The sequence below is a fragment of the Chionomys nivalis genome, chromosome 21 (genome assembly GCF_950005125.1).
Source record: "Chionomys nivalis chromosome 21, mChiNiv1.1, whole genome shotgun sequence".
Classification (NCBI taxonomy): Eukaryota; Metazoa; Chordata; class Mammalia; order Rodentia; family Cricetidae; genus Chionomys; species Chionomys nivalis.
Genome location: NC_080106.1, coordinates 39,946,879 through 39,974,118, shown reverse-complemented (window position 1 = coordinate 39,974,118; position 27,240 = coordinate 39,946,879). Strand labels below are relative to the sequence as shown.

The window sequence follows — 27,240 nt, the reverse complement described above, 5'->3', positions numbered from 1 at the left end:
TCTTCAGTGTCTAGCAGAAAGACACATCTATCTCAATAAATTCATTAAACACAACAACAAAACGAAAGGTATGAGAAACAAGTTATCATGATACCACCACAGCCTCCTATGCCCTCAGTGTTGGAAATGAAAGAAAACGAAATGGCAGAAAGATTTGAGAGTCCTACTTTCCAAAAGATGCAGAGATCACAAAGGACTCAAGTAGCAGAAGACAACTGAAGTCAGAAAACCAGTTCAGGACTGAATAAGAAAGTACCAGAATGTATGAAGATGTAAGTAATATACCCAACAATTTCAAAAGCACAGTAGCAAAGTTCAGCAAGAAAACTGAGAATCTGTAAAAGGATCAAACAGAAATGCCGCAAAAAGTATCTGTAAAATTAAAAAAAAAATACAGTGATGATATTTCAGTAATGTGTGCCCAAACGGAGATGTCATGAAAAACCAGCCAGGGGTCACCAGCACAATCTCAGTCACAAGTCTGACTTTGAGTAGTTTGGGCTTCCTGAGGAGTACCGACCTGCTGGGGCGGTGATGGTGAGTGTATGATTTTCTTGTCACTCGTCCTGTTCCTTTTAGAAATGGCCCTAAAGCCAATGAAGATCTGTTTCTAAGCTATCTCTAGAGCATGACTGGCTTCAAATATTTAGTAAAGTTTGGAGGAAGGGAAAGGTTGCTCATTCAAGATTCACAACAATTTTTTTACAAGTTCATTTTGATAAGTATCCAAAAATTTATAATTTTTTATAAAAAATCTTTACAAAAGGATGGCAGGAAATCTGAGCATTTCTCCATGAGATACCTTAAATACAATGTACTAATGTTGACCTGTAAATCACATTAGAAAACATAATCATAACAATATATTATGCCTCAAAAACAGAGAAATTTGTTGGAGTGTCAAGTAACTATTGGAAGACATACTGAAAAGGGTGATTCTCTACAGTTCCTCAAAGGCCAAACAAAAGAATAAGCAATCAAACAAATATGATCTCTATACATGCACAAAAATTTGCCTTACTAGATGCAGAAAATAATGAAACATTAGAAAACATATTGAAAGCCCCTCATAAAAAGTACCATGCCATCACTTGTCCCAAGTTAGGGGGAAAATTGTATTGAAATTCAGAGGAATTGAGGCATAGACCTTTGAACTGCACGCTTAAACAATACAAAAACCTTAGTATATATCTGGTCAATGATAAAGTTCACACTGAAGAGTATCCAGAACTAAAGGGGATGCTTAAATTTTTGGCAATTATTCATTTACTTTTTTATTTAACAAATGAAATAAAAAAGCACAATTTATGAACTAAAGTACAGGCGCTAACAGAACAATTATAGCCCTACTAGACTAGAGTTATTCATCTTATTAAATTCCAGCAACATCTAATGAACTGCTATTTACACAGAGATCTGTAAAGCCTGTATCCTATGGGCAGAATAGACTAAGGTAGGTTTATATACAAAAGTTACAGATCAAATCCCAACTCTTTGAGAAAGCTTCTATGTTGACCAAATACTCTCATTTTTTTTTTTTTTCAAACAACCATTTCTAATGAGTTGGCTTTTCTTCAAAGATGAAAGCAATGTCCACACACAGCCCTGGCAGCAAAAGAATACATGATTAATTACACAGATATACTGCTAGTTACTCACCCTCCTAATAGTATTTGTGGCTGGCTGGATTCATTTGTGATACCAAATACATCAGGAATTAGATCACCATTGAAGCTGAAAAGAAAATAGTATAAAAATTAGGTAGCTGTTTTATTAAAATGTCACTTTTATCTTAGTTTTCAGGAGTGTGGAATATTACCATACTCAACTATGTCTATTTGTTGCCAATGAAGCAGAAACAACAGTTGCCCCTTCCAGACTAAAGTATTTTAGTTTTGCTAATGGACCCACCAATCGCAATAAACCTCCAACTATAAGAAGTCTATAAGAATTAGATTTGCATGATCAGAAATCATACATTAGCTATCTATCTAAAAATACATATAATACATTTTAAGTTGGTGAATATACATATGTTTAACTTGAAAGAAAATTTCTCACCTAAGATAACAATGCTTCCTCCAAGGATCAAATACCATTTAAGAAAAGCCACAACACCAGGCATGCACGCTCTCTTTTGACTTGTTGGTCAGGGCTATCCAAGAGATTCCCCAAATATTCCATGAGTCCCTACTCCTGAAGACACCATGCCCTTCAGACCCAGGGTCTGGAGGCCCCTGAGCTAGAACTCACCTGAAATCTTCTCCCCTAAGACAAGCTTTCACGGTAACAGGGGTTGCAATGCAAATTTTCAACGTAGGAAAGCAACTAACAGTCCTACCCAGCTAGACTCCAGTGAACAACAACGACAAACAGCGTGTCACAATAACCCTAAGGTTACAGTAGTGGCACACACACCTTGGTGGGAAACAACAGCTCATTAAGTTGTAACTAAGACCCTCTCAACAACAGTGAAATCATATCTGGTACTGGAAACCTAGTCATCTACCCAAGGTGGTGATGTCATATGGATCTTGGAGGAGAGCCTATCAATCTCACTTTACTAAACCCACACGATTCCTATTATATTTTCAATATTAATCCTCATACTCATAGACATAGTCCATACCCCTCATCAAGGAAACTTCTTTATGTATTTGCTTTGCAACAGAAGAAGACCACTCATTCCCAGTGATACATCTACAACATAACTCCTCTTGGACCTAAGGCTCAATGGTCATTGCAGAAAAGGGGACAGAAAGATTGGGAAAGTCAGAAGAAAAGGCTCTCAGGTTGCTGTGAAATTGTGTCTCTTAAAAATGTCATAGGGGCCGGGCGGTGGTGGCGCACGCCTTTAATCCCAGCACTCAGGAGGCAGAGGCAGGCGGATCTCTGTGAGTTTGAGACCAGCCTGGTTTCCAAGAGCTAGTTCCAGGACAGGCTCCAAAACCACAGAGAAACCCTGTCTCGAAAAACCAAAAAAAAAAAAAAAAAAAAAAAGACACAGGCCAACAGATTGGATACGAAAACAGAATTTATCCTTCTGCTGAATACACGAAACACACCCCAACTACAAAACAGACATTAATTACTTCACAGTAAAGGATTGGGAAAAGATTTTCCAAGCAAATGGACCTAAGAAACAAGCTGGAGTACCAATCTTAATATCTAACAGAATAGACTTCAAACTAAAATTAGTCAAAAGAGACGAAGAAGGTCATTTCATATTCATCACAGGAAAAATTCATCAAGATGAAGTCTCAATTCTGAACATTTATGCCTGAAATAAGGGCACCCCCCATTCGTAAAAGAAACATTACTAAAGCTTAAATAACACATCAAGCCCCATACACTAATAGTGGGAGACTTCAACACCCAACTCTCACTATTGGACTGGTTTGCCAGAGAGAAACTCAATAGAGAAATAAAAGAACTAACGGATATTATGACTCAAAAGGGCCTACCTAACAGACATATATAGAAATTCCACCCAAACAGAAAAGAATATACCTTCTTCTAAGCACCCCATGGAACCATCTCTAAAATCAACCACATACTCGGTAACAAAGCAAATGTAAACAGATACAAAAAATTTGAAATAACTACTGTGCCTTATTGGATCACCATGCTTTATTCCTTGATAAATTAATATCAACTGGCGGAAAGACACTTAAGGAAATGCTCCACATCCTTAGTCATCAGAGAAATGCAAATCAAAACAACTCTGAGACACTACCTTACACCTGTCTGAATGGCCAAGATCAAAAACTCTGATGTCAACTTATGCTGGAGAGGATGTGGAGTAAGGGAAACACTCCTCCATTGCTGGTAGGAGTGCAAACCTATACAGCTGCTTTGGAAATCAGTATAGCAATTTTTCAGAAAATTAGGAAACAATCTACCTCAAGATCCAGCAATACCACTGTTGGCCATATCCCCAAAGGATGCTCAACCATACTACAGGATATGTGCTCAACTATGTTCATAGCTATCTATCTATCTATCTATCTATCTATCTATCTATCTATCTATCTATCTATCTATCTTCTATCTATCTATCTATCTATCTATCTATCTATCTATCTATCTATCTATCTATCTATCTATCTATCGTTTTAGTTTTTTGAGACAGGATTTCTCTCTGTATCTCTGGTTGTCCTGAAGCAGCATTATTCATAATAGACAGAATCTGGAAACAACCTAGATTCCCATCAACTGAAGAATGGATAAGGAAAATGTGGTGCATTTATATGGTGGAATACTACTCAGAGGTAAAATAAAATCACATCTTGAAATTGGCAGGTAAACGGACAGGGCTAGAAAAAGCCATCCTGAGTGAGGTAACCTAGACCCGGAAAGACAAATATAATATGTACTAACACATGAGTAGATACAAGATATAAAGAAAAGGATAATCAGCCTACATGCCACAACCCCAGAGAACCTAGGTAACAAAAAGGATACTAAGATAGACATGCATGGATCTGGCTAGGAAGTAGAAAAAGACTAGATCTCTTGAGTAAATTGGGAGTGTGGATGGAAAGGGAGGTGGGAGGGTGGAAGAAGAGTGTGGAATAATGTACAGCACATTCCTATCCAAACAATTAAAATAAGAAGGATTTAATTAAAAAAATGTCATATATGCTATACCTATGAAGTGTTGACAACATTATTTCCTAAACACGAATTGAACGAGGATAACAATAACAGACACGCTAAAATGCAAATGCATGTGGGAAAGCCCAGGAGGTCCCAACCCTACAAAAAGAACTATAGGTAACTAGGAAGACTGAGAGTGGGAGGAGTAGTTTCCTCCAGGGACAAATAAACCAACCATTTTTCCAGTATCTGATGGTCAGCCTTCTAAACATATATACAAGTAACACCATAGAGACAGAGCAGGTTATATTTAGGAATACATATATGCATGTAACAACAATTAAGAAACAAGAGGCCATGAATTTGACAGGGAGCAAGAAAGGATATGTGGGAGGGTTTTAGATGGAGGAAAAGGAAGGACAAAATAATGTATTTATAATATAATCTTAAAAGAACTGTATTTGCATGAGTTACCTTTGGAGACAGACAGGTTTTGACAGCTGGACTTTCTAAGCAGTAGCATAAAGGAAAGCCTCTTGCTAACCCATCCTGGACATATTTTAAAGCAGGAATTAATGTTATTTTGTGACTTTTTGGGTTAATCTATGAGTTCTGTGTAATATAAGGCTTGGCTTCTTAAAGGATGATGGGTTGTGACCTCAAGAGGGATTCCATAATTGATATAGCAATTGCAACTATTTGGCAACAGTAAAATGTTTTTGAATTTGAAATGAACAAAAATTAATTTAAAGGCAAATATATGATGAATCTGAGGTATTTTTCTATAACATAACTGCATCGTCGTTTGGTTATAAACACAAAACAATCATTGTGCACCACCCAATGGCAACCAAGGCTCTGCTGCCTGAAACTCCTGGTTCACATCAGTAGGACGGTATGGTATGAACTGCAGTGCTCTGAGTACACAGAGTTTCTGCTGCTATGGAAACACGATCGTTTTATTACAGAGAGAAAAAGGGTGTTTTCCTACTGTCATTCCTCAGCATGTGAGTAACAAATTAGCAGCTATTTGAATTGTATTGTTGGCATGTTTGATTTTTAAAATTAACTTCTAAGTTGTTCACTTAAATTTCATGAAAAAAATCAATCAATAATGGCTTGGGGTTAAGTAGACTTTCCAACAATTTCTGAAATGACCCTAAACAAACATCTGCCATTTTAAAAAATTATGTAAAATTTATATGAAGTGGCATTCTCAGCATTGATGTGTAGAAAGTGAAATATCGATCATCTATGGAAAACAATGAAGAAGATCCACATTCTGCACTATGAAATGTGCAGCCAAGATTTAGTTCATATGTTGATGTGGGACATCCTTCTGTATAGGGGTTGCTTTTATAGGCTAATGAATAAGTCTGCTTTGGGCTATGGCAGGGCAGAATATAGCCATGCTGGAAGAGATACAGAGAGAGAGTAGGCGGAGTCAGAGAGAAGCCATGTAGCAGCAGCAGGAGACAAACGCTGGACACCAATCAGAACCTTACTGGTAGGCCACAACCACATGGTGATACACAGATTAATAGAAATGGGTTAATTTAAGATAAAAGAGTTAGCCAGGTATATGTCCACGCTATTGGACAAACAGTGTTGTAATTAATAGCTTCTGTGTGACTATTTTGGGTCTCAGTGGCCAGGAATGCACAAGCAGCCTCTGCCAACAATATGTAAAGTTTAAAAAGAACACCCTCATTTTTGTAGGTAAATTTGACTAATTTTAAATTAACAATAAAATTATATGTATAAAACCCAATTATTTTAAGGTAAAGCTTCTAGTGATTCACAGCCTTTGCGTGTTTGACTTGCACACCTCCATCATCCACGTACACAGCAGAGTCATGTGGACAGGGAAGGGCTCATTAAGATGTTCTGCTTCTGTCTCTCCTGACAGTCAGGGAAACAGTGCTAATTTCTGGAAACTTTAGGCTTAACCCACAAAAAAATCCCTAGCTGCTATAAAAACTCAAACTTGTCATTGATTATTACAACAATGAAAAAATACACAAGTTTATATTTCAGATTTCTCACCACTGTTGACCCATGATCTGGGAATGACTTTACTAGCTATAAATGGCATTATTGGAAACAAGAATGTGACCATAGTTTATGTTCCAAGAATGATCTTTACCTCATTACCAATATCATCTTGTTTGAAATTTAGATTTAGTCATCTCGTTTATTTTGAGGAAATAAATAAAACAAAGGAAGATAAAGAAGGACCACATTTTCTTCTAATGTGATAATCTTTCCCTATTTCTGGAGGGGATGCTATATTCTTCATATCTTTCAATGAACATTTTAACTCAAAAACTGCTATCTTAATTAAAGAATGATACATGACTACATATCATTATAGATCCACAAGTAACACATATGAAGTCATCGAAATCTGTATATTCCTTTCTTTAAGATAATCACTTTTTTCTTTCATTTGTGCCTTTCCTTCATCATAGCAAACAAATCTCATGTAATCATGCATACAGATTCCTATAAGAAGTGAACTTAGTGTCAATCTTACTTGGCAAAGTACCTTCCTATGTAAAAGATTTATTTTATGTTTCTAAGTTTTAAATTGTTCAAAAGCAAGCACATACTTACTCCATAATCAGTGGTTGGTCTTGAAAAGTCCTATTGAGTATGGTCATGTTTTTAGTATCTGTAAAAAAAGGGATGTATATGAGTATATCCATACACACACACATACATGCATACGATACTTGTGAATATGAAGTGGCATTTATCTACAAAGTTTCTTTCATTCTTTACAAGATTCATCTTTAATTTCCTGTAACAGTTATCACTAAGGAGATATCAAAAGCTTTATTTAGTAATAAGCCATTGACAAGAGTTCACTTTAAGTTAAGATTCAATTGAATGTTTCATTTGAGGTTTCCATCTAAATATCTTTTAGCTGAATTTTTTTCTATACAATTTGATAATCAACAAGACTTCAATGTAGACAAATAAAATAGCAGGTCTGAACCTATCCCACTCTGCATGTCCATGCATTTTTCATAAGCAGCACTGCATAGGCACATTTGTAGATTAAAGGATGACTGAATGCAGTAAGAGTATTGTCCGCATACTCTTTCAGCAGATGCTCTACTTCTGAATTAGCAATTGGCTTTTCAGATAGGATTTCAATATTCGTGAATGGATATAGTAGATTGATTCACAATCTATACTTTTAGTACTTTTCTGTACTGCAAGAGTAGAAAGCAAAGAGGAGGGTTTGCCAGACATCCTCGCATTTGCAATGCAAAATAAATGTAAGCTTTGTTGTGTTGGTTATATAAGATTGATCCCCCAAAATTCATGTGTGTGAATGATTGGCCCATAGGCAGTGGCACCTTTAGGAGGTGTGGCCTTGTTGGAGAAAGTGTATCACTGTGGGGGTAGGCTTTGAAGTCTCAGGTGCTTAAGATAGGACTACTGTTGCACTCACTTCTGCTACCTGCGGATCAAGATATAGAACTCTCAGTTCCCTCTCCAGAACCATGTCTGCCTGCCTGCCACCATGTTTCCTACTATGATGATAATGGACTAAACCTCAGAACTGTAAACCAGAATTATGTGGTCTCACTGTGGTGTCCTTTCCCAGCAATAAAACCCTAACTAAGACACTTGCTCACCAGAGAGACTGATTTTGACTGGCACGTGTGGTAGGCACCGTCTATAATCCTAGTACACCCATCTTTGCGTGCCTGCACTGGATTTGGCAGAATGAAGAGGCTAAGTGTATCATCCACTTGCTGATGAGACTCTGGTGAGAACAGGCATCATCAGGGCAGCTGTTGGGCACCCAGCCACTTCTCATGGCTAACGGACACAGTACCTTCCTTATTGTCCTTAGGGTTATTCCCCCAAAGTCCTAAAGTGCTCTTTTTCCCCTGAGACAAAGGCTCACATTTAGCTGTGGCAGGCACGGAAGTCACAGAGATCTACCTGTCTCTGCCTCCCAAGTGTTGACTTAAAGGTATGTGCCATCATAGTAGGCCTGAAGTTAATTCTCTAGTTACTGCAATAACGTTAAAAGCTAACAATATATCTCTTCTTGAGGTAATCAGGAGAGGATTTTGTTCTCTGGAATGGACTACGCTAGTTTGCAAAAGAAAATGAACTTTTAAGAAGGTTTTACTAGAATACAAGAACAGAATATTCAGTTGTTTTGAGAACAATAACTTTCATTTTCATTAAGAATATCAGGTATGCTTTCACAATTTATCTTTCCCAGCATAATAAATAGTAAAAAAATTAAAACTCACTTAATGTTTGATTTTGTCCCCAGAAGATAACAGCTCCTAATTCACTGTTGCTATGATTCTGGGGGAAATATGTGAGCAGGACATCCATTTGTGAATCCCCATCATAATCACCAGGGACTACACTTGTTATTAATGCACTGTGACTCCTAAGGGAAATAAAAATTTACAAAATAACAGAAAAGTTACAGCAGAAAAGGACATCTATATATTTACTGTGCAAAATATTTTCAATTCAAAATTCAATATTTAATATAAAAATTAACTTTATTATTTCTTTTGTATCTTATGCCCCTTGAGTATGTAGAACCTTCTAGCTTACAGAAGAATTCATAATGAATGGAATATAGAACAGTTTATATAATACCATAAATCTAAGCTACAGCAACAGAAAACTTATTTATATTCAAGCTCCGGCTCAGTGGTAGTATTTGTGTAGTATGGATGAGGCTCTGGATTTGACTTCCACTATCCCCTAAACATAAGCGAAACGAATACAAGGGGCTGAAGAGAAGGCTAAGCAGTTAAGAGCACTTGCTGCTCTAGCAGAGGACATGAGTAAGATTCCCAGCACCCACAAAATGGTTCAGTTTCCCAGGGATTCAGTGCCATTTTCTGAGCTCTGGCGGTTCTTGTTTGCACACGGTGCACCTGCAGACACTCAGGTACACTCATATATTTAAAAAAGAAATGTTTAAGAAAAACAAAAACAAAACCACTGTGCAAAAATTTATTTGAAAATATGGAAATAAACACTAAAGATTAAAAATGGTTGCATCTGAGAGGAATAATAGAGTGCAGGTATAAAGACAATTAGCTTTACTTTCAAAAGTGTTCTAGATAACAATTAAAACAAAGGGCTGGAAAAATGGTTCAGTGGTTAAGAAAATGTACCGTTCTTGCCAAGGACAGGAGTTTGGTTCCCAGCACCAGGAAGGGAGGGCAGCTCACAAACACATGTGACTCCAGTGGAGCCAAAGCCCAGTCTGGACACTTGCACTCACTCACATGCCCGTATACAGACACACAGATACACAGACAGACAGACAGACACACATACACACACTTAATCTTTAAGAAATTAAAATAGCAATTTCTAACATTAAGTATTATTAATCAATTATGTATTAATTAAAAAAATTAGAGGTCTTATTTAATCTAATAAAACTCACTGGGCAGTTATGGCTCATGCCTTTAATCTTAGCACTCAGAAAGCAGAGGCAGGTGGATCTCTGTGAGTTCAAGGCCAGATTGGTCCATAGACCAAGTTCTAGGACAGGCCCCAAAGCTACACAGAGAAACCCTGCCTCAAAAAAACCAACCAACCAACCAAACAAACAAAAACAACTCAAACCAAACCAAACTAAAAGTCAAGCCCTTTATATTTTATAAATTTTCTTGACTTATAATTCTTAAAGAAAAAACCTTCATTTCTAGGTGGTTAGCTCGTTTCTTGTATTTATCCATTTCTGTTTTTCTTACTCCAAATATTCATGGCATCAACCACTCCAAAAATATTTCTGGGAGTAAATTCTTTTTCATTCATTTACAAATTTCCTCCCAATAGTCTAATTTAAGGCCAATGTTTTTGTTAACAGCACTCTGAGTTTAGATACTGTTGACTTTGAGCAGAACATTGTCCACACAGGGACATGGATGCACAGAGATGGTAGTGCAAGCCTTCCTCAACGGGGCTTGCTCACTGGATGTGGAGGACTGTCTGTGCGTGCGTGCATGTTTGTGTGTGTGTGTTGGCACCACAGTGTATAAGTGGAGATCAGATAACAATCCAGAGTCAGTTTTCTCCTTCTCCCATGTGGATCCAGTTTAGGGGATCAGACTTAGTAGTAAAGCGCCATCTCACCAGTCATTACATATTCTTTTACTTATATATTTTTAACAAATTGCTTACTACTCAGACTTCAGAACCAGGAACTTTGTGTCATAATACCATAGCTGGACAGAACTGATTTCAAACACAACCCAAGGTACTGCATTTTCGTATTATAAGAACTAATATTTCCAAAAATAATCATTTGTACTTACCTCAAGGATATATTTACTTTGGGTTTAAAATAGGGCGCACTCTGATCTGCTAAAAAGACGATTAAATCATTTCCTAAAAGAAGCAAATAAATGATTTTAGAAAGAATGGTTTTGGTAAATCATCCAGTCAGTGCTTAAACACTTCTGGGTATGGTTTCTACGAGAAACCTTTTATTCTAATCTAGTCAGACAGCAAGGATACTCACACTAACCTAATGGAATGTAGGAAAGGGAAGTATGGAAAAACATACTTGTTCAAGGCAAAGTGAAGTCATGGGATTCCATCAACTGGCTGATGAGCTAATTTAAAAGAACCATTTATATAAAGAACACGTTTTAAACTATCCTATTGTACACTGAGTATGAGACTCTGGTTTGATCTGCAGCGATGGAGAAAACACCGCACCCCCTCCCCGCCTAAAAAACCCAAAACCAACAAAAATCCCTTATTCTTTGTGGTGCTACTGTTTAGTCTTGTGTTTTCCGCATTCAATCAGGTCTCCCTTATATGAACCCGTTTATTTCATTATACAGATTCATCATACCAATGATGCAGGAATTCCTATTACATCTTCTTCTCACAAATAATAAGAATACAATTCAGCACACAAGCAGAAAATCAGAGCCCTCTAAACATTCCTCCTTTGCTTGCTATGGAACTACCTTCCACATGGGTGGGTCCATGGAACTCAATTAATGCTCACTGGGCTATACTCTCAGAAATGCTTAATAAAACACAGGATATCTTTAAATTTAAGGAGCGTCTCTGTATCCAGTTTGGATGCATTAGCTATAGGCTTGCACCATTCATATAACAGAGGTAATTATTCAAATACAGGGAAACCATCCAGGTTTATAAGAGAGAGAGGTTCTGCAGTGTGGGAAAGAACCCTCAAAAGTCCTTGTTGGATCCCAGAGAACCTAGACAACAATGAAGACCCTAAGAGAGACACACATAGATCTAATCTACATGGGTAGTAGAAAAAGACAAGATCTCCTGAGTAAATTGGGAGCACGGGGACCTTGGGAGAGGGTTGAAGGGGAGGGGAGAGATAGGGAGGGAAGCAGAGAAAAATGTAGAGCTCAATAAAAATCAATAAAGGGGGGGGAGAATTAGTTAATAAGAGATCCTGAACTAATAGGCCAACCAGTTTATAATTAATGTAGGCCTCTGTGTATTTCTTTGGGATTGAATAGCTGTGGGACCAGGCAGGAAAGAAATCTCTTTCAATAGACAAACACACAAAGATACAAATGAATAAATATTCCTAAAAGTGAAAGGAAAAAAAGTCCTTGTTGGGACCCTGCCACTCAGCTCTGTATGGGCTTTTAACTTTATTCATGGTTTTGGTCCTAAGTCAGCATCTTCCAATGAACGCACTTTGTTAGCTTCTATTTTTTTTTCCTTTTTAAGGCTTAACGTAATTATTGAAGCTTCAAGAATGAAAAGTTGGCTAAAAGTGATATGCAAAACTACAGTGATGAGCTGTCGAAAACTACAGCAGTAATTAGGGTGAAGAAGGTTCAGATGTACTCTACAGACCAGGCCGCTCACGTTGGCTAAGTCTGTAGTTTGAGAATGAGATCAGTAGTTAACAACAAAAAATGCTTGTGTGCGCTGTGGTAGGTTTGGTCCTCAAGAAGGCACAGTGCCTTCAGAGAGACGTGGATCTTAACTAAAGGAAGACTAAATGAATTGAGCAAATGGTAGAGGCAGTGAGTGCATTTCTCTGTCCCGTTCCACCTTTTCCAAACAAAGGAGGCGGAACATTGGACAAAAGAAGGGAAAACAAACTCAGAGGCCAAAAACCAAGATTCGGAATCAGGAAGAACTTTGTCAGGCAGGTGAATATGCACCAGGTGAAGGCTACAGGCTCCTGGGTGAAGGGCGATTGGTGTGTTCCTAAGGTTTGGGGGCTCACGGTCAAAACGTGCGGTGACTGGGTCAGGACACGGGGTTGATAAAAAAAAAAAAAAAAACTGGGGAAAGGGAAAGTTGTCAAGGATGATGAAGATAAAAGGAGAGAGGCCCAAGGCTGGGAAATGCAAGAGGGAGGGTAACAGGAAGAAGGGGGCGTGGGTACACCGGGAGGGGCAGAGGGAGGGCCGGCAAGCACTGACTTTCCCGCAGCACGAAGAGGTCCGTCTGTTTGTCGGAGTTGAGGTCCCCGAAGGCCGCCAGGGTGCCCCAGGCCTCCGCCCCAAAGAGCTCGGCAGTAACATTGTGCAGAGCCCACGCCGGGGCAGGCCCAATGCTCAGCAGCGCGAGCCCCAAGAGCAGGGGCGCCACCAACGCCCCGGCGCTAGGCTGCAGGCCTGCCGCCATGGCGCCCTCGGCCCGGCCGGCCTCCGCCGCGCTTGACGGCAGCCGCAAAGCACCGTGCGACCTCCGGACCGAGAAAAGACTCAGCGTGCGGGCTCACGGGCTGCCTTGCTCTGCACTCGCACGCTCGCCTGGGGCTGTCCCTCCGACGAGCAAGAGGCCAAGGAGCTAGGGCGACGTCTGCCTGGGAGCTCACTTCCGGCCGGCGTGCCTCCCGACAGTGTCGCGCGCGGGGGCGGGGCTGGGCGGGCGGTGCTGACTGGCAGCCCGGGCGGTGGGCACTGCGCGATGGCGGGGGCGGAGGGACTCATGGACGAAGTAAGCTGGAAGGTCTTGGAGCGACGAGCCCGGGCCAAGCGCTCAGGTTTGGCTGCCTGTGACAACAACCTTGTCCCTGCTGGGTACAGTGGGTGGTGCGCTTCCTCAAGTTCCTTGGCGGGAGGCAGATGGGATCGATCGTGGGGGATCAACTTGTGTCCCCAAGTTGTTTCCAGAAAGCAGTAGGTGGTCCTGGCTGTGCCCTGATCTTGGGCCCACCTGTGCTCCACTCCCCATGCCCCGCACTCCCCACATTTATAAAACTTCGGCGTTTCTCCCCCTAAGTTATTTCCTCTCCAAAATTAGCGGCAAGTTGACTTCTCCAGCAAAGTTGCCCCTAGAAGAATGGCAGTGACAAATTCTGGGAAAGGAAGGTGCCTACCACCTCTCTTCCTCTGAAAACGTAGACCTTCAATTTTGGTGAGGTCCTAAAGAGCTGGCGACTACTTGTGTCTTATTTCATATGCCCCCGTCACATTTTGCAGTTATTTTGAGCCGCAGCCAATTTGTGTGTCAGAAATTGAGGAAGACAGGGTCTGGGCCACAGAGTAAGATAGCATGCAGTTAGGGTCCATAATGAAACTGGCCTCTTCCCTAGCCAAGAGATCCCAGCACCTAGTTTCCAGTTGTGGGTCCCAACCACGGAGGTCAGAAGATGCCAACAGTTCAAGTGTCCTGAACTGACTTGTTCAAATTGCAAAGTCACCGACGCTTTAAAAGTTATACTCCTGGTTAACAACTCCTCAGCGAACCAAGATTGAAACTGCCCCTATTAAAACTGGGTAGAATCTTGAGCAAATAGTGCGTCCTTAAACACGAGAGGTGGTGGATTGACAAATCTTCCAGCAAGGAAGGACCTTTCTCTTGTAAAAGAGTGAGGAAAGATTGTGGAAAGTGCCAATTTCATTCTGTTTTACATCCGATAATCCTTGTGTTTATTTACTTAGGGCTATAGTGGAGCAGCCATATGAAAAGCTGAGAGAATTTCTCAAAAGTAGTTGTCAGTCACAGAATATTTGTTTCCTACTTTTTCTTAAATTTTTTTTTATGTCATATAAAAATATTGACTTGGTTACTAACAGTGAGGCTGTGGAAGTATAAAAAGTGTTAGCCAGGTTTTGTGTTCTGGGCAAAGAATAACTAGTCTTCCAGAGAGTTGAACAATGACCCCAACACATACTTTTGCAACATTATTCTTTTTAATAAGCATATAGATTAAATTTTCTCTTCAAGTCTTTGTTTTACTCAAATGTATGTCACAGCAGTAATCTTTGAAAACCTTACTTTTCTTATTAGAGTAAATTTTGTTTTATTTGCTATTGTTCAATGTTGTTCTTAAACCCAGCCCCGTGCACAGTAGTTATCTGGATAATATCAATTTCGAATGTTCCTGTATGTTTATCTTATAAGAGTAAAATTTAGATAGAAGTAAAAAAAACAGCAGCTGAGGCAAATCTTTGCAGTTTCTGATTTTCAGACTCTGGGAAAGATAGACAATAAATGCTCTTGAACCACATTCTTTACTCCCTGCTTGTTACAAAGAATGAACTTGATTCTGTTTACAACTATTAGAATATACAAACAACCTTGTTTGAAAGATGAATTAATATGTTGCTGGGATAGACTCCCCTTTGGCGTTCTAAGCATTGTTACATAGTATCATAACAACTTTACTATTCAATAAAGGATGCTACTCATAAAATGTTTCTTAGTAAGTGGGTATTATGTTTCTGTCTATTCCTGTAAGCAAACTTAATTTGCCAAATAAAGGAAATCAAATTCTCAAGTCATTAAAGATGAACTAAAATTATGTAGTGATTTTTGATTGTCTTTTGCACATTGCATCATGCTAATAACTGCTCATACTGCTTTCAATTAATCTAATGCTGATTGCTTCTAACCTTCACTAAACAGTGGTAACATTGGTGTAGTTTAGCCCGCAACGCTTATGATAAGAGTCCAGTTGAAATGGCCCACTCACCTGATGCAGCCTTCTCTTCACCTGCTTTGTTAAGGTCTGGTAAGTGTACAGACCCCGAAAGGGTCAACTGATAATTTTATATATCATTGTTTCTGAAGATTGATGTCACGATATGCTATTTTTCATTTCTCTTATTTCCCCTTGGGTGAACTTTCAGCACCATTTCAGTGTTGGGCTTATGTTTCCATTGTGTTTTGAATGTGTCTTGTGGTGGAGGCCCTGTCCTGGTAATCTCAAGCTGTTTGACCGAAGGCAGTGTCTTAGTGCCTGGGAACCTCAGCTGGACTTGCACTATTGATCTGTAAACGATTTTTGCCCACTTTCTAGGTATTGTAGTGCACATGGTTGTGCAAGTGTCTGTGTCATGTGGGATAAATTCCTCTGGTTACATGCCCAGATGGTAGGTTTATTTTTAGGCTTTTGAGACTCCTTCAGCCTTGTTTTAAAAGTAGTTGCATTAGTTTACACCCCACTAGCAATTTATAATAGTCCTTCTTATTAACATTGATGGCAGCATTTTCTTTCTTGTCATCTGTGATCTTGATGATGGCCATTTTGACTTGGGTGAAATGAAATCTCAGGGTAGTTTTATTTAATCTGCATTCCCCTGATGTTTAAGGATGTTGATGACTTTAGTTTCTTAGATTTTTATAATTTTTATTTTGAGAGCTCTATTCTTATTTTGGATGCATAGCCTATGTTTTAATTAGGCTGTTTTCTTGGAGTTAAGTTTTGGGGTTGTTTTGTTTGTTTGTTTGGTTGTTGGAGGTAGAGTTTTTCTGTGTAGCCCTGACTGTTTTGGAACATGCGTTGTAGACCAGGCTGGTCTCGAACTCAGAGATCTGACTGCCTCTGCCTCCTGAGTCCTGGGATTAAAGGCATGCACCACCACCACCTGACTGGAGTTTAGCTTTTTAAGTTTCTTGTATATTCTAGTTACCAATTCTCTTCACTCAATTGACTGTTTCTTCTGTTACACAAAAAGCGTTTAATTTCATGAGAGCCGTTTGACCCTTGTTATCGCCTTTGCTAGTGTGAAAACCCTTACCTGAAAACACGTTGAAGTATACTGTTGTTTTCTCATCCAGCAGATTTGGGTATCAGCTCTTATATTGAAGTCTTTTGTAGATTCAGAATTTAGTTTTGTACAGGGTGAGATATAGGGATCTAGTTTCATTCTTCTGTATGATGATGTCCAGGTTTCCAACCATCATTTGCTGAAGATGCTTTCTTTTGTCTAACATAGGATTTTGGCTTTTAGTAAAAAATCAGTTCGCTTTAGCTGTAGGAACTTCTGTGTGGGTTCTTCTATTCTACTCCACTGATTTATGTATTTGTATTTGTGCCAATACCATTTTGTTTTCATTACTGTGACTCTGTGTAATAACCTGAACTCAGGAACGGGGATACCTCTTATATCAGTATTGCTTTAGCTCTCCTTAGTCTTTTGTGTTTCCCTATACATTTTAAGGTTTTGTTTTCATTGTCTGTGAAGACTGTCCTTGAACTCTTGATTGTGATTGCATTAAATTTGCAGGTTAACTTTGGTAGGATGGTAATTTTCATAATATTGATTCTTCCAGGCCATAAAGCATAGAAACCCTTACCGTGTTCTGGTGTCTTCCTCAATTTATTTCTTCGGTGTCTTACAGTTTTCTTTATAGTTATTTTTCATTACACTGCTTAGGTTTATTTCCATGCAGTTTACTTTTTGGTGGCTACTATAAGTGAGATTGTTTCACTGGTTTCTTTTTTGGTATGTTTGTCTTTGATATACAGGAAGGCTAATGATTTTTGCGTGTTAATTTTGTACTCTCACTTTTCTGAGTATCAAGTTCTAAAGACTTTTGTTTCTTAGAATTTGGGTTTCATGTATAAGATTGTAGGATTGTAGTGTTGGCAATGAGTGATACTTTAAAAAAATATATATATATATTTTTTTTTGGTTTTTTTTTTTTTTTCGAGACAGGGTTTCTCTATGGTTTTGGTTCCTGTCCTGGAACTAGCTCTTGAAGACCAGGCTGTTCTCGAACTCACAGAGATCCGCCTGCCTCTGCCTCCCAAGTGCTGGGATTAAAGGCGTGCGCCACCACCGCCCGGCTTAAAAAATATTTTAAGCCTTTGGTTGCCTCTTCTTTCTCTTGTCTTGTTCTAGTTAAGACTTCATTCACTGTGTTGAATACAAGCAGAGATACTAGACATCCTTGTCTTGTTCCTCATTTTAGTGGGGATGTTTTGAATTTTTCTCTGTTTACTGTGATGTTTGCTGTAAGTTTGTAGTATGGCTCTTATTTTGTTGGGCGATGCTCTCTCCATCTCTAACCTTTTCACATCATCTCCCATGAAACAACATTGGATTTTCTTGAAAGCCTTTTCTGTGTCAGAGGTCAGAGAGGGTGTTGGATCCCTTGGAAACGGAATTACAGATGGCGATAAGCTATCATGTGGATGCTGGAAATTGAACCCAGATCATCTGGAAGAGCAACCAGTGTACTTAGCTGCTGAACCATCTTACTAATCCTGTTTGCAAGTGCTTTATTGAGAATTTTTGCATCTTTGTTTATGTGGGAGATTGATTTGCAATATTTTGTTTTGATACCAGAGAAATACTGATGTCTTAAAAAGAATTTGGAGGTTTTTTCTATTTTGTGGAATAGTTTAAATAGTATTGGTGTTCTTTTAAAGACTGGTTGAATTTTGCAGTGAATTAATCAGATTCTGTTTTGCTCCCGCCTTTGGAGATGGCTTATTGCTTCAAACTCATTGGTTATAGATCTAAATTATTATCTAAATTATCTATGGATTTAAAGTATTTCATCTTGTTTTTATTTTGTTGATTCATATGCATACAGAAATTCCTTCATTTCTTTTAGACTTCTCGATTTAGAGGAATACAAAATTTTAAGGTATTTCCTTATGGTTATTTTAATTTTATTGGCATTTGTTGTGAAGTTTCCCTTTGTTTCTCCAATTTTCTTATTGGATTATTTTCTTTCTTTCTGTTAAACAAAGAATTTGTGAGTCTTGTTATCCTTTGAATGAATCAGCTTTTCTTTTCATTTTTTTTCTTTCCCCTCTTAGGCAGGGTCTCACTGTGTTTTCTTGGCTGGCCTGGAACTCACTATGTATATCACCTTGAATTCACAGAGCTGCCTGCCTCTGCCCCTCAACTGCTGGGATTAAAGGCTTGCACCACCACATTTAGCTCCTTTCATTGAGTCTGTCTATTCTTTCATTCATTTCTGCTCTGATCTTAATTATTTTTTCCAGCTACTGCTTTTGGGTTTGGCCTTTTCTTATTCTTTTCCCCAAGGCCTTAGAGTACATCATTAAGTTATTTATTTGAGCATTCTCATATTTGGCATTTCAGGCTACAAACTTTCTGTGTAGATCTGTACTTAATGTGCTGCATAGTTTTTAGAATATCATGCTTCCAAGCTTATTTCATTTTAAAAATGTATTTTTAAATTTTCTTGCCTGATTTAATCAGGGACCAATTTATCACTCAATAGTGTGTTGCTTAATACCTCTGTGTTTGTATACTTTTACGTGTTCCCTAGCTTTTGATTGTTGACTTAAATCATCGTAAGCATGTTATAAGGATGTCCCTTCACTTTTCTTATATTTTTTAAGTTTACTTTGCATCCTAATATTCATTTGCTTGGAAAACCTTTTTCCTGTCATTTTAGTCTAAGATAGTTCTCTATCATTGAAGGAAAGACACATTTCTTGGATCTATGAAAAGATGGGTCTTGTTTTTTATACAGTCTGTTAATCTGTGTTTTTTTTTCTTTTAGGGAAGAATTGAGGCCATTAATATTTAGTTGTTTTTCAAAGATGTTGTTTTAGTCATATTGATATTTTTCTCTAGTCCTTCTGCCTGCTCTAACACTGTTTTTTTGTCCTTGTGGTTTCTTGTATGGTTATCTTTCTTTTATGTGACACTTTCTAGTTTCCTCGGTAGAGCTGGCTTAGTGGTCATAAGTTCTTTTAGTTTTGCTTTGATCATGGAAAGTTTTTATTGCAACATCACTTATAACAGAGCCTTGCTGAGTATAATATTCTAGGTTGGTAGTTGTAGTCTTTCAGAAGTTGGAATATATCTTTCTCAGCCCTCTGGATTTAAGACTTTAAGACTTTCTTTCTTTTTTTTTTTTGGTTTTTTGAGACAGGGTTTCTCTGTGGCTTTGGTAAATGTGTAGCCCAGTCTGGCCTCGAACTCGTAATCCTCCTGCCTCTGCCTCCTTCAGCAAATCCTACTGGCGTGCGCCACCACAGCCGGCAAGACTTTCTAACAAGTAATTTGTTGTCCCTCTAATGGGCCTGATTTTTCATGTGACATGGCCCATGTACCCTGCAGCTTCCAGATCTTTTCTTCGTTATCTTAGTGTCTTAATATGATATGCCATGGGGAATCTCTTTTTTGTTCGTACCTATTTTTGCTCTGTGGGCCTCTTGGTTTGGAAGGCATCCCTTTTTCTAGAGTTAGGAAATTTTCTTTTATGATTTTATTGAAAGTATTTTCTATGCCTTTGCCTTCCAATTTTTTTCCTTTTATGCCCAGATTTGTAGATTTGGTCTTTTTATAGTATCCCAAAGATGTTCCATTCTTGGGTATAATAATTTTGACCATTTTCTGTGAATGAATAGAATGAATTCCTCTACCTTATCTTCTAATCCTTGTGTTCTGTCTTGGTTCATTCTGTCAGTAATGCTTTCTAATGAACTTTTTATTTAACTAATTGAAAATTTTTATTTTACTTTGTTTCTTTTCCCAGTAATTCTCTTATCTATTGAATTCATTTTTCATATCCTTAATTGTCTTCCTTATTTCATTTACCTGTTTCTATTTTCTTGAACTTCAGTTTTCTCCTGTTCTGTCTTAATTTTTTCAGATGTTAGTGTCCTCTTTAAACTGTTTGTAGTTTTAAATTCTGTATGTTGGACTTCATCTAAGTTGTCCTCCATGGGGACCACTTACTATGATATTGGTGCTTTTTGTGAGGGGCATACTATCTTGGTTTTTTGTGTTTTTCTGATGAGTCATGCATCTGGAGTAACATTGTTGGTTTTGTGTGTGTGTGTGTGCGTGCGTGCGTGTGTCTTTTGCTGTTTGTATTTAGCCCACTGAGTAAGACCTCGAGATGAGAGCCTGGAGGAGGGTAGGAAGGCTGGACTTGCTGGATCCTGGCTGGGCTGCTCATGGAGGATCAGCTGAAGAGGCCCTAGGGGTGGAAGAGGAAGTTGGAGTGGAGGGAATGCTTTGCAAATCCACACTTAGGTCATGTCTTATGTCGTGGTTGGGTAACAGGGAACTGTGGTACAGCCGAGGGGTCACGGATGACAGGGTAAAGGGCTGCCAGCCTAGTTCTTCACCAGGTAGGGCCACATTAGGTGCTTTAAGTGGAGCCGGCTCCTGGAACAGGAAGAGGGTCCCAGTTATAGCGACTATCTTATCTGATCTGTGCTGGGCCCGTTCTCAAGTGAGGTACTTCTGTTAGAACAGTCCCCCAGGGGTAGGGAGAGGTCATAGGCTCTGTTTGGTTGGAGCAGGCTCCCCGCTCAGGGAGGGATAACATTTGGTAGGAAGGGAAGGACTGCCTTTGTTTTTCACTTACCTATTTTTTTATAGATTTATTTTTTTATTAGTTTCAATTTGTGTGTGTGTGTCTGCCTGTCAACATGTCCGTCTGTCTGTGTGAGTATGTGCATGTAAGCACAGGTGTCCTTGCTGGCCAGAGATGTCCTATTGCCCTAGAGCTGGAGTAACTGTGGTTATGAGTCCTTGGATGTGATATTAGGAGTGAAACTTGGGACATCTCCAAGAGCGGTGTGCACTCTCTGCTGCACCACCCTCCCCAGCGCAGGGCGTGTCTGTATGTGTGGTGTGTTGGAAGTGGCGTTGTACTTGCCCTAGTATTCCTGTGCAGGTCAGCCTACAACTAGGTGGAGTCTGCTTTTTCCTTTCATCTTTCATGGGTTTCTTGGACTGAGCTCAGACTGACAGGCTTACACAAGTGCCCTTGTCTACCATCTCACTGACTTAGTTGATTGTATTTTTGTTGATGTGAATTTTTCAGCAACAGGCACTGTTGTTTATTTTGACTTTCTTACTAAAGAGTGAAATTTTGTAACTACTAAATTTACTAATTACTTCAGGGTAAATAGAATGCTAAAGAAAGTAGAATTTTGCCGGGCGTGGTGGCGCACGCCTTTAATCCCAGCACTTGGGAGGCAGAGGCAGGCGGATCTCTGTGAGTTCGAGACCAGCCTGGTCTACAAGAGCTAGTTCCAGGACAGGCTCCAAAACCACAGAGAAACCCTGTCTCGAAAAACCAAAAAAAAAAAAAAGAAAGTAGAATTTTGTTTTAACATTAACAAAGTCTTTGCAGATACAGAACAGAAACTTATTAAATCAAATGCATCAAGAAACAAAATAGAATGATACCAGACTCCAGTATTATCCATTTTATAGACTAATTCCTTGACTAATGCTTTGAATGTTTGCATTTTGATGAGATTCATTTCCCCAAAATTTACAAGGCTATAAAGAAGTGTGTAGACATTTATTTGTTAAAATACTATCTCAGCTAATTTGCATCTGTAATTTACTCATTTAGAACTTGCATTTATGTTAGAAATTGGGTGCTTTACATTATTATATTTCCATGGACATTGTCCTTGCAAGAGACTTCTTTATTGCATGTTTACATTAATAACCTGTTTGAGGCATGCCCTAGGGAGGGATAATACCAAATTCTGTCTCGCATCTATCCTTTGTGTTGGGATCATCTGGACTCCGAGGGGCTCTGGCAGCTCCGCCCTTCCTGTTGTATCTAACACACACAACCCCTCTCCTGGGCTCGTTCCTCTCCGTTCTGGCAGTTTTTCTCAGGGGATATCCCATGGCTTGGGGACAGAAACATAGTTCCATGCTGTCACCCTCAGAAACGTAGGAGTTTCCCTAGTCTTTTAGGGACTTTGGTCAAGTCAGACTAAACTAAAACTCTTGGCACTTATAGGACAGGATTTCAGCCCTTGGAATTTAAAGCTATAGCTGGAGATTTTACTAAAGGCAGTTTAATATAGACTTTATGCCTGGAGGTAAGGAGAAAAGCCATGGTCTTGGGCTTCTGGGAATGGAATGGTGGGAGGCTGGGGCAGAGGCAGAAGGAAGGCACATCTAAATGTAGGGATGCACTCCTCAATGTGGAGTCCCTAGGAATACAACTCAGCCATAGGTAGGGCTCCTCAAGGGGGAGTTCCAAGGAATACAACTCAGCCATAGGTAGGCTTCCTCAAGGGGGAGTTCCAAGGAATACAACTCTGCCATAGGTAGGGCTCCTCAAGGGGGAGTCCCAAGGAATACAACTCAGCCATAGGTAGGGCTCCTCAAGGGGGAGTCCCAAAGAATCACTGCAATGGATTAAGTAAAAATGCTGCAGACCCCCCAGTGGTGGCCGTGGGTAGCCAGTCCCAGGCAGGGATTGATGCAATTCCCCCAAGTGTCTGCAGCAGGCCACAAGGAGAGATAAACAGATGGACATGCCACGAGACCACCATGCCTTAAGTCTCTGGTTAGTCCCAGCTGGTCCCAGGCAGGGAGCCACCCTGCAGGCAAGAGACAGAGACATGGATATGCACACCATGCAGAGTAAGGTTGGATATTTATTTAGTGGATTATGGAGGTGAAGGGAAGAAGGGGAAAAGAGCAGAGAGACAGAGAGAGAAAGAGAGAGAGAAGGGAGAGATGGAAGCTGCCTCTTCGGGAGGAGAGCCGGAAAAGGAGGGAACTCAGGCTGGAAGCTGGAGATCAGCTTGCCTCAGCAGACAGAGGCAGGGAAGGGGAGGGAGTGGGCGTGGCTTCTCTCTTAAAGAGACAGGACAGACCATTACAATCACAACTCAGCTGTAGGTAGGGCTTTTGAGGGGGTGTTACAGAGAGGAAGACATACTGAAGTGTGGGTAGGAGGTTAATCATGAGAAAATCAGAGAGTAGGGCATATCCAGATGTAAGGGTGGACTTCTGAAGGGAGAGCTGAAATTAATTACCTTGGCATTTAGCCACATATACCATTTTGGTGGTTCTCAAGTTACGTGTCATAAAGTTTCTGAGAAACATTTTTCCCTTTCTCTCTATTGATGAGTTCAATGATAAGATGGCTCTAAAGATGTCTTAGATGGCATCTCGATTTGCTTTCTATTGCTGTCATAAGGATTGAAAGCAACTTGGGGAGCAAAGGGTTTATTTCTTCTTATATGTCACTGAGAGCATTCAGAGAAGGAACTGAAGCAGAGGTCTTGCAGAAATGGCTTCCTCATTCTGTTTTCTTATACAACCCAGGACCACCTGCCAAGAGGTGTCACTGTCTACTGTGGGCTGGGCCTCTTACACCAATCATTAATCTAGAAAATACTTGACAGACTGGCCAGTGAGAATCAGGGTAAACTGAAGCTTCTCTTCCTGGGTGACTCTACATCAAGTGACTACAAACTATCCAGTGCAGACAGAATTATGATGTTAAGGTAAAGCGTGGAGCCACTAAGCCTATTCAGAGGATTTATTACATGTCCTTTCCTTTCCTGTAAATAGATTCCATAGTGAGGTTACTAGAGAATCCCTTTGCTGACTAGAAAGGTGAAAGGCTCATGCAGTTTCCAATTATGCTGGATCAGTTCCTGTTTTGCTGCTGGTGAGAGTTTTCAACCAGACCCCCAGGATGAGAGGTTCCTTCTCATGTACCCACTTTTTTCCTGTCTTTCTGGCATCTTTGACATCTCAGGGTCTGAAAAGTTTCTGCACCCTGATAGGCCTCTCCACCAATGTAAGTCCGAATCAGATCAAATCAAACCAAATTAGAAAAAGCCCAGGTTTAATGGATACCAGTGCTCCCAGATGACTTTCCAGCCCCTCAGAGATGATCAGGGAAGGAAGACCTGAAAACCACTTGTTTGTACTCCGAGGTACAATTTAAATAGCGTGTGAGAGTGATCTTGAGCATCTCTGGGGAGGGATCATTGTTTGGGGTCTTTCTCAGGGGTGGAGTCTATCCTGAGTCTACTCCCAGGGGAGAGGGCTTGGGATGGAATTTCCACCAGAACATTCCAGACTCTGGATATATGGATGCCAGGGACTGGGGTGAAGCCTGAACCCAAACATTCCAGACTCTTTGGGTATATGGATACCAGGGCCTGGAGTGATACTTCTCCCACAAACAGGTCTCCATGGCAACTTTGGCTTCACCTTCACAGGCTTTTGTCATGGCCTCTCAGGGCCTCCTTGCAAATTTACAATCTTACAAGTGGCTTTGCAGTAGAAGAATTTCTTTGAAATGCCTTAGGTAGGGTATTAGGTATCAGCAAACTAGGTTCAGATCCTAGTCAGTATATATGTAGATTCTACAGCTGTAATCAAAGTTGGCAGTGCCCCTAGATGTCTGCCTTAGTAGTCTACACTGCAGAGGTGTGTAGGCTTGCCCTACTAGCTAGGATGGAGCCTTAGTAGTCTACTCTGCAGAGGTGTGTAGGCTTGCCCTACTAGCTAGGATGGAGCCTTAGTAGTCTACACTGCAGAGGTGTATAGGCTTGCCCTACTAGCTAGGATGGAGCCTTAGTAGTCTACACTGCAGAGGTATGTAGGATTGCCCTACTAGCTAGGATGGAGCCTTAGTAGTCTACTCTGCAGAGGTGTGTAGTATTGCCCTACTATGAGTGGTCTGGACGCTTCTCAAGGCCACAATAGAGTGTGTGACCAGCTTGGCAGGCTTTGGAGATTGAGTACTTCTACAATATCCCAGGCCCAGCACTCAACGCAGGCTGTTGGGTGCAAGTGGGGACTTCAAGTAGGTGGTTGTCTTTCTGATGGCATTTTCAGATGAATCACTGTGGCAACTAAACTTCATCACTTCTGAAAATCCCAGTACCTTTCTAAGTGCATGATTGAAACTCACCCCAGTTTGATATATTATAATCCAAATTTTAATCTTTCAAAAATAAACACAATTGGTTTTTAATTTAGTAAAAGCTTTTTTCCTCTATCATTGATAACTTCTTCCTAGTCCCCTCTTTTAGCCTTTAACAATTCAAGTGTTAGGTCAGGAATGAATTTTGCAAAGAACATCCATACTATTATTTGGATTATATATCAAGAATTATAGCTCAAGCTGAGAGAAGAGAGTATAATAGGTAGCTGACCTTTATCATACATTTTTTAGCTTCTTGGTATCTATTAAAAACATAGTCTCTCCAAATGGTTACCTTTCTTACTCTGTTTCTTCCTGTTTTCTTCATTGAATCATTGAAGAATTTTATATGTATTTTGATAATAGTCTTCTGGCAGTTAGAATATCATGTTGGTTAGTTCTAAATAGTGTTGGTAAATTTCATGGTCTATTTACGTTTATTAAGAAGCTGGCTCAGCATATAGTGTTACCCTTCTCCTTCCCCATTTCAGATGTAAGCATGTTTGTCTCCAAGTGTCCTCCAAGACCCCTTCTCCAGGGGACAGGCTGACTTCTGGTTCCTTAGCAGGGAAAGAGAAGAACTTAATAACAGCTCAAGATGAAAATTACTGTGTTATTGAAAATAGCAAAATGTAGACTGTTTCCAAGAAGTTACAGTTGTTTTTATCTCACAGAATAAAAATGCCTGTGATGGAAAAGAGAAGTAGAAGCTAACCCATTGAGAAAAAGTTCTGTGGGGAACTCTGGCTGACTGCCTCAACCTCCCCAGTTGACTTCTGCTGCATGCTTGTTAAGACCCTGATTTGAGGATGCTACTTTTTTCTCTGTGGCAGTTTGAATAAGAATAACTCATATATTTGAATGCTTATTCACTAGGCATTGGCACTGTTGGAAAGGATTAGAAGGATTAGGAAGTCTGTCATTAGGGGTGGACTTTGAGGTTTCAAAAGTTCATGTCAGACCTGAGCTTTCTTTGCTACCTGTGGATCAGGATGAAGAGTTCTCAGCTTCTCTCTAGTACCATGTCTGCCTGTGTAGCACCATGCTTCCTGCCATGGTCATAATGGGTTAAGTCTCTGAAACTGTAAACCAACCCCCAACTAAATGTCTTTTTACAGTAGTTGGCTTGGTTCTGATCTCTCTTCCCAACAGTAGAATAGTAACTAAGCTAGCCAATTGAGTTACACCAATTATGTCTGGATATTATAAAGTCCTGATTTGAGGATTTTCTGATCTTTACTGTTTCTACCTGCTGTTTGTTCTTTTTCTTCTGCTTACTGTACACATAAACCAGGCATTTAAAACTGAAAGCACTGATGTCTCAGAGAACACTAAGGGTTTAGTTGCAGCTCGTAAGCCCATCAAAAATCATGAACTTAGCTTTCTGTTTTCAATTTACTGCTACAGTGTTTTTAGATTAGGGTTTCAGCTTTTAGGCCAATTTATTATTTTTCACAATTCACATCTGTTTTTTTTTTTTTTAATTTTATGAGATAGGTTTCTCTATAGCTTTGGAACCTGTTTTGTAACTCACTATGTAGACCTTGAACTCACAGAGATCCGACTGTCTCTGCCTCCTGAGTGCTGGTTCACATCTGAAGTTTTAATAGCCTCTGGCTTAGAATGAATCTAGTCTTATTTTTTCCTGTGTTGTGTGACTGTCTTGATCATGAATTTTCGTCTGAATAACTGAATGGCAGTTTTGACACTTCAACTGTTAAGGAGTCTCCA

The 27,240-nt window shown here is 39.7% G+C and overlaps 2 protein-coding genes across 6 annotated transcripts in view; one reads left to right on the top strand and one right to left on the bottom strand.

Annotated features, from left to right (window-relative positions):
* The window catches only part of Itfg1 (integrin alpha FG-GAP repeat containing 1), a 110,644-nt gene extending 97,204 nt beyond the window's left edge, over window positions 1-13,440 (bottom strand). Inside the window, exons 1-5 of the mRNA XM_057754200.1 lie at window positions 13,047-13,440; window positions 10,926-10,998; window positions 8,883-9,028; window positions 7,216-7,273; window positions 1,660-1,734 (exon numbers count right to left, since the gene is read on the bottom strand). Of these exons, the coding sequence (XP_057610183.1) occupies window positions 1,660-1,734; window positions 7,216-7,273; window positions 8,883-9,028; window positions 10,926-10,998; window positions 13,047-13,251 (557 nt within the window). The 5' untranslated portion in view covers window positions 13,252-13,440. The remainder of the gene's footprint in view (window positions 1-1,659; window positions 1,735-7,215; window positions 7,274-8,882; window positions 9,029-10,925; window positions 10,999-13,046) is intronic.
* Window positions 13,441-13,497: 57 nt separating this feature from the next.
* Phkb (phosphorylase kinase regulatory subunit beta) overlaps window positions 13,498-27,240 on the top strand; it is a 182,629-nt gene continuing 168,886 nt past the window's right edge. For 2 of the 5 annotated variants that reach the window (XM_057754194.1, XM_057754195.1), the window contains exon 1: window positions 13,511-13,612. In XM_057754194.1, coding sequence (XP_057610177.1) covers window positions 13,537-13,612 — 76 coding nt within the window. In that variant the 5' untranslated portion in view covers window positions 13,511-13,536. Of the gene's footprint in view, window positions 13,613-15,480; window positions 15,587-27,240 lie in introns of all 5 variants that reach the window. The other 3 variants (XM_057754196.1, XM_057754198.1, XM_057754197.1) reach the window with 3 other exon arrangements.